At 34.7% G+C, this 8,349-nt stretch overlaps 1 protein-coding gene across 1 annotated transcript; it reads right to left on the bottom strand.

Annotated features, from left to right (window-relative positions):
- Positions 1-3,872: 3,872 nt before the first annotated feature.
- On the bottom strand, positions 3,873-5,297 carry LOC120207145 (two-component response regulator ARR1-like). Its single transcript, XM_039206655.1, has 5 exons — positions 5,174-5,297; positions 4,940-5,092; positions 4,481-4,852; positions 4,324-4,400; positions 3,873-4,247 (listed from the first exon to the last, which is right to left on the bottom strand). Exons 1-5 carry the CDS (start codon positions 5,295-5,297, stop codon positions 3,873-3,875), a joined length of 1,101 nt encoding a protein of 366 aa, XP_039062586.1.
- Between the last annotated feature and the right edge of the window lie 3,052 nt (positions 5,298-8,349).

The following is an 8,349-nucleotide window of genomic DNA, read 5'->3' on the forward strand; positions in this document are numbered from 1 at the left end:
TCAAATTTTCCTGAAATAGAAAAATATGATCGAGAACCAGACTGGTAGAAAGATCAAACGTCTTAGGACGGACAATGGAGGGGAATATAAAAGTGACCCATTCTTTGACGTTTGCCATGAGTATGGTATTGTTCGACACTTCACTATTAGACATACACCACAACAGAATGGGGTGACAGAGAGTATGAATCGAACACTATTGGAAAAAGTTCGATATATGTTGTCTAATGCTGAGTTAGGCAAGGCATTTTGGGCTGAGGTTGTGACATATGCTGGCCATCTCATCAATCGTCTGTCGTCATCAGCGATAGGAGGAAAAACACCATTGGAGGTATGGTCTGGAAAACCTGCTACTGATTATGATTCCTTACATGTATTTGGATCCACTGCTTATTATCATGTGAAGGAATCCAAGCTTGATCCGAGAGCAAAGAAGGCTCTCTTTATAGGAATCACCCATGGAGTGAAGGGATTCCGCCTTTGGTGTTTAGACACCAAGAAGATAATTTGTAGCAGAGATGTTACATTTGATGAATCTGCCCTAGTAAAGAAGGTAATAAGTGAAGCTGTCCAGACAAGTAGTACTCTACAGCAAGTGGAGCATACTCCAAAACAGGTAGAGTTTCAGCAGACGATGATCCCAGAAGTTGATGCAGCTGATTCTTCAACTCCAATAGAAGAATCAAAAGATGAAGAGGTTCAAACCCAAGAACCATTGGAGACACCAGAACCACTTGCAGTTACAAGGCCAAGGAGAGAAATTCGTAGACCTGCTCGATTTGTTGATATGGTGGCCTATGCTCTTCTAGTTGTTGATGATGATATCCCTATCACTTACCAAGAAGCAATACAAAGCTTAGAAAGTGATAAGTGGAAAAGTGTCATGGATGAAGAAATGCAATCTCTCCAAAAGAACAACACTTGGAAACTAACACAATTATCGAAAGATAAAAGAGCCATTGGATGCAAGTGGGTATTTGTAAAGAAAGATGGATCTCATAGCAAGAAAGATGTTCGCTACAAGGCACGGTTGGTAGCTAAAAGCTACGCTTAAAAGGAGGGAATCGACTACAATGAAGTATTTTCCCCTGTTGTGAAGCATTCCTCCATTAGAATATTGTTGGCCTTGGTAGCACAGTTGAATTTGGAGCTAGCTCAACTTGATGTAAAGACAACTTTCTTGCACGGTGATTTAGAAGAGGAGATCTATATGACTCAGCCAAAAGGATACAAAGATGGTGGTTGTGAGAAATGGGTTTGTAAGCTGAACAAATCGCTATATGGATTGAAGCAATCTCCGAGGCAGTGGTACAAGTGATTTGATAGCTTTATGAGGAGGCAAAAGTATACTAGAAGCAAATATGATCATTGTGTGTATTTACAAAAGTTCAAAGATGGATCTTTCATTTATATTCTCTTGTACGTTGACGATATGTTGATCGCTTCAAAGAGTCAAAAAGAGATAGATAAATTAAAGGCTCAGTTGAATCAAGAGTTTGAGATGAAAGATCTAGGTGAGGCCAAGAAGATTCTTGGTATGGAGATAAGCAGAGATAGACAGAGAGGGAAGCTTTGTTTAACACATAAGCTTTGTTTAACACAGAACTAGTATCTGAGAAATGTATTAGAATGTTTTGGCATGAATGAAAATATCAAACATGTAAGTATCCCATTAGCTTCTCATTTGAAACTTAGTTCTTAATTATCTCCTAAAACTAACGAAGAACAAGTGTATATGGCAAAAGTTCCATATGCTAATACAGTTGGGAGCTTGATGTATGCAATGATGTGTACGCGTCTTGACATTTCACAAGCAGTTGGAGTTGTGAGCAGGTACATGCATTATACTGGAGAAAGATATTGGTAAGTTGTGAAATGGATTTTACGGTATCTCCAACAAACCGTGGATGTTGGTTTAGTTTTTGAACAGGATGAAGCACTTTGTCAGTGTGTGGTTGGATATGCTGATTCCGATTATGCTGGTGATTTGGATAAGCGTCGATCAACTATTGGGTATTTGTTTACTCTTGCTAAAGCCCCAGTAAGTTGGAAGTCTACATTGCAATCTACGGTGGCCTTGTCTACTACAGAGGCAGAATATATGGCAGTTTCAGAGGCTGCAAAGGATGCAATTTGGCTTAACGGGTTGATGGAAGACTTGGGAGTTGTTCAAAGTCACATTAGTCTCTATTGTGACAGTCAGAGCGCTATTCACTTAGCAAAAAATCAAGTCTACCATTCAAGGACTAAGCATATCGACGTGAGGTGTCACTTTGTGCGGGAGATCTTTGAAGAAGGAAAGATTATACTTTAGAAAATTGTGACATCAGAAAATCCTGCAGATATGATGACCAAGGTGGTAACAGTAATCAAGTTCAATCATTGTTTGAACTTGATTAACATCCTGAAAGTATGAACACCTTCGGGTGTGTGGCGCTTGTGAGCGCAATTAGAGGCACTACAAATTTGGGGAGTTGAAGAAGTTGAGTAGGCTTGGTAATTTCAAGCCAAGGTGGAGATTTGTTAGATTTGTCTAGAAATTAAGTTGACAAGTTGGAAATTTCATATTGGTTGGTGGCCAAACTTTGAACATGTGAATTTAATATTTGGTGACTAACTTGTACACATTGGAAAATTCTTTGGTAGGTGGCCAAACTTTGAACATATTGTTCTTAAAACTCAACTATAAATAGGCCTAAGTATTTCCATTAGAAATCATCCCAAAAAAAAACAAGTTCTCTATTCCTCTTGTATTCTTCATTCTCCTACTTTGGGAATTCTAAAGAATTCCATTTGTTGTAATATTGGCGATATAGTGAAGTTATCATCCGGTGTGGTGCCCGAGGAGTAGACGATATTCTCGTCGAACCTCGTAAATTTGGTGTGTTCTCTCCTTTATTGTTTTTATTCGGTTCTTTTCCATTGTGTTTCAATATTCAATAGTTTGACAGGTTTATCCGTTGTGCAACCTTTGGTGGTTTTAATATTGACATTTTAAGTCAATTTTAAAACTACATTCGTGTGAGAAATAACCTGTTTTCCCCAACAGAGACTCCAATGTTTTCCGGTAATAGCCTGGAAAATGAATTTTCGTGGAGCAATACATCGGTTGCATTAGTGGACCAAGAAGGGAAAGGACCACTAAAGTTATTGTAACTTAATTTTTAGATCACTTGGATTAGTTTAGACAATGTAATTTTTTTTAGATTATTAGATGAGTGAAAATGATAAATCATGTTTAATAGTAAAAAATAAAAAAATACAAATATTTTTCAAAAAAAATAATTAAGAAAAGAATAAAAAGATACCTTCAATTTAAAATTTTCATTTTTTGTTATTAAACTTAATTAATCCACCAATCCGAAAATATATATACAATATAAAAATTTAGTGTAAATAAATCCTAATTCCATAAAAATTATTAACATCACCTTAAATTTTTGTATAGCTTAAGGAACAGGTGAAGAAGCCCTTGAAATGGTCGAGGCTCAAGAAAATGAAACTAGTTGATTTGACGAAGTATCTCCATGGAAGAATCTCAAGAAGTAACTAGTGTATAGTCACATGTATAGTCGTATGATGATTGAAGAATAATACATAATAATAAGAAATGAACTTATCTCTTATGAGAGTTTGATTCATAAAATATTTCACAAATAAAGGAAGTAATCTTTTCTGAAAATTCATTTTGCAAGGTTCTCTAACGAAAAATAACACATTATTAATAGTATCAATTATTTTAGTGAGAATATCATAATTTAAATTTATAATGATTCCAATTTAAAATTAACTCTCAACTGTGGTTCAAAAACACTTTGGTTTCATAAAGCAAACCGGGGTATGTCTTTAATTCTATATCTGGACAACTGGAACTAATGGAACAACCAGACATCATCAAACAGAGTTGAACCATAATCTCCGTTGTTGAAAAGATCAGTTTCCGCCATTAGAACTTGTGCTGAATTCTCCATCTGTTGAAAACGTTCCATCCCTTGGTTATTTGTCTGCTCACAATCTGTGTAAGGAATAGGCGTGTAACCATTAAGATTCTCCTGAGCTAGGCCGTTGATGATAACATCTTGTTGCTTTGCTACCGCCATTGTTTGCGTATCTGAAAAATAATGAAACCCTTCTCGTGGATCCAATTCAGACAAAACATGATGAGACGCGACATGTTCTACAGTGGAACCTGTGTCCATTGTCTTCTGACTTGTTTCCTGCTTCCGTTTCAAAGATAGACGATATTTCTGCAACACCAACGTTAAGATAAATCTAATTACCCGTCTAAAATGATGTTGATTTAGCAACCTTAGGATAATTTACCTGCAGATGGCTTGAAACATTTCCTTTCTTAAGTCCTGGGACATTCATAAGCTCAAGTATTTTCTTTGGATGAGCTTCTGGAAAAAAGATGATAACTGAGACCAGCTAACATTACAGTACAAAAATATGGTTTCGGAATTCAAGTCTAAAAGCTTACCGTCAATACCAAGCATTTCGACGGCTCGGAGGAATCTGTTATGCAGCTCATCAGTCCAGATTAGCTTTGGCTTCTTTTGAATGACAGAACCATCCTTGTCTTCCTCTTTATCGTCTTGCGTTTCATCCGATCTTTTCCTTTTCACGTTTCGGAGATTCCGCCTCTCGCCAACACCCGTTGCACTCTCCTTGGACGATGCATCCTCGATACCGCTATTCTCATCCGCGGTCGGTACATTTTCCCGTTTCTTAAGGATTGCAAACTGCCACAGGTTCTTGACATCATTCATGGTGATTGGCTTGACCATGTATAACCTAGCACCTTTAAAGAGGCTACCTAGCACGGCCTTCCTGTCGTAATCAGCCGACATAACTGCGTACGAGGTTAACAAACAACCATAAATAAAATACCATCAGAAAAGGAATCTTTGTAGGAACTATAGACAAGGAAACTGCTTACGAATAATAGGAATGCCAGACATGTTCCTTATGGTCTCAAGCAGCTCGTATTTATCCATATCAGGCAGGCAAGCTTCTGCTAGGATAAGGTCGATTTTGAATTCTCGATCCTGTACTATGCAGAATGCATCGGTTGCTCGTTTAGCCGTAATAACTGCAAGGGAACTCAAAGCAAAAACTTTTAGCAGATCAATTAAGAAGTGATGATGGATGAATTAACAACTCAAATATATACCTTGATAGCCAGAGGTGCGAAGCATTTTTGATATGATAGTGAGACAGGTTGAATCAGCATCCACAAGTAAAACAGTAACACCGGCACATAGAGTGTTTGTGTAGGATTCAACCGAGATAGCCATCTTGCTATTCATGTGTGTATGGGGAAGATTGTTATTTTTCACACTCAAGCTCACATTTACTAGCTCTAGACGCTTCTGTGTATATATATTAGATAACTGATTTTTAGGGTTTTTTAGACGTTAGTTTTAACGTTCAAACTAGCATATCTGGATGGTCACTTTCCTTATAAGAGATAGAAAAACCCGTCACATGCAAATCATCAGGCAAGTTGCCTTATGAATTTGTTCCATTTCTTCAAATTAATAATTACTTTGACTCGTCTGAATGCAAATAAAAATATGAACGCTCCATAAATTTGGAGTAAATTTTAAAATAGGATAATTATTTATGTATTTTAAACTAAATTCAAGTAAGGCTAAACTATAGTTTTATGTCCATATGTGGTACTCAAATTCGAATTTAATCCTTATTATTTATTTTGATATAATTTGGATATTGGGTGGTGATAAAAAGACCTTGGCTTCGTGACTATTTATATATTTTAAAAAATGGAATAGTAATTATAACTGAAATTTTAAATAAAAGTAATTGAAAATTGAATCATTACTCATTACATAATTTCTTCATCTACTTATGGTATGAGTTTATCTTGAAAAACTATTGTAGAAGTCCCAATGCTTTGGTATTCCTCATGCAGCCGTCACCCTTCAAAGCTAGTTTATCATGCCTACCGCAGTTGGAATTATGTCTACTCAGTCATGCAAGTTGTCCCACGTGATTTATATTTGATTATCTATCATCACTAAATATTTGGATCCATCGCATTCTGCATACCAAATGGGGCTACGAAAATATCCACTACGTGTACCATGAATACAGTGCCCCCATAATGTTTGCAGCACCATACGTACGTCCATTGAGCAGAAATCGTAATTTTGGGAATCCCAACATTCCTCGGTCCAGCCATGGTCCCATGCCATATGATCACACTGTGGCTGTGGTCAGCCCTGCGCCAAGTTGAAGGCATGGAGACCCATAGCGGGTAACTTAATTAGCATGAACCCTAAACCTTTAGTCTATGTGTACTGCGAATAGCAGAGAATCATGGTGTTTAGTGCTGTAAGGTTAACTCTTTGATTTATGCAGGTATGACCTTCCTTGGAATCCCACCAAATTGATCCCATTTTATGGAGGAGCAAAGTATCATGATTTTCATCATTTGTTGGGAGACAATGCCAAAAGCAATTTTGCATCTGTTTATACGTACCGTGATTATGTTCATGGAACTAACAAGGTATGATAAATAGTTAATTCAATAGTTAAATTTTATAGTAGTAGAGTAGTTATGAATATTAACCATTTAGTTAATCATTTTTCTTTTAAATTTGCATATTGCAGGGTTATCGCAACCACAAACAAGCTGTTTAAGAAATGTAGGGTCGATTTGGTCCTAGAAAATATTTTATATTTTTGTTTTTAAAAATTAGTTTCTATTTTCTATTTTTTGAAATTTAGAAAACATGTTATAAATGAAAACTTGAATCCAAAACTAAAATAGTAAAATTGTATTTGGTATCTAATTTTTTAAAATAGAAATACACAAATAGCTTTTAAATAATTAAATTAAACTATAATTATTAAAAAATTCATTATATAAATCTAACATGAGTTATGCAAATATAAAATAATAAAGTTGATAATAAATTCTATAACCCCAAATCTATTTTAGTTGATAAGAAGAAAATAGTATGAATGCATATTAGACATTGATTAAATTTAAAAAATACAGAAAAGCATTGCTATAAGCAAGAGCATATAAGAAGTTTCATTAACATAAAAAAATATGTTTAGTGGTAATTGAAATCCTCAAACTTTTGGAAAAAATAATTAATCTAGTTCCTGAACGTTTTTTGCACCAATGTGATCCTTAAAGTTGGAAAAAAAAATTTAACCTAACCCTTTGAACAGTAAAATCAAACGCTGACGTCACGACATTTACATGAAAGCCCTAAAGTTACTTAAAATTTCTAAAACTAGAGAGACCCGTATCTTTCACCGATATACATTAATCTCGATCGATCATTAAACAATTAATAATTTATGAACATATTATTTATTTCTTAAAAGCCCTAAAGTTACTTAAAATTTCTTTATAGCTTAAGGGGCAAGTGAAGAAGCAGTTGGAATGGTGTAGAAGATGAAACTAGTTGATTTGGCTAAGTATCTCGATGGAAGAATCCCAGTAAGCAACTAATGGGAATAAATGAAAACAAAATGTCACCATATCTCTGCTCGGCCGGGGTCTCTTTCTAATTCTTCCGACCTTTTTTTTTCTTAGAAAAAGTTGCAATCATCGTAAATATTAAGATTAAAATCCAAATACGTTGGATGGTAATTCTGGAAATTTACAACAACTTGTTGCACAAAGTAATTTGAGAATTGTGAAATTGAAACGGATAGTAATCTAATCGGAGGATCATATCATTTTTAAGAAGACCAAATGTGAGATTTTACTGGAAAGTTAGGGAAATAAATTCTACGAATGAATTTCTGGATATTTAATGGACCACAAATAAACACCGCTCTATTATTATTCAAAAAATATAATTAAAAATCTTCTTGAAAAGCACCAACAATCCAGTGCAACAACCATCATCAACGATCTCTTTAAGCCCATTTTTAACAGTGATTAAATCAAACCCTAAATCAATCATAAAAAACCTAAATTGTACAAAAGGTTTGGCCATGAATACCGAGATATTAATTTTAGGATAGACCACTTATTTAATCATTCCATTATTATTGTATTTTTATTTTTATCACTAGGCTTTTAATTCCAATCTTATGTTCTCATTTAATTCTGGTCTAGGTCGTTAAAACTTTAACGAAGATAATGATGTGATGTGATATAATAATAATTTTAATATTTAAAATATATGCATTCTATCTGTTTAATTCTAATATAAAATAATTTTAAAATTTAACTTTCGATATTTAGAAATGTATAATACCAAGAATAACCCCTACGTTTACCAAGATGGTCATTTTGGTTTTTATTATTTATTTATTTTTTGGAGCATTTCGGCTCACAACGTTTCACTTTGAGGCAAA

The sequence above is a fragment of the Hibiscus syriacus genome, unplaced genomic scaffold, assembly GCF_006381635.1.
Source record: "Hibiscus syriacus cultivar Baekdansim isolate YM2019G1 unplaced genomic scaffold, ASM638163v2 tig00014370_pilon, whole genome shotgun sequence".
In the NCBI taxonomy this organism is placed as follows: domain Eukaryota; kingdom Viridiplantae; phylum Streptophyta; class Magnoliopsida; order Malvales; family Malvaceae; genus Hibiscus; species Hibiscus syriacus.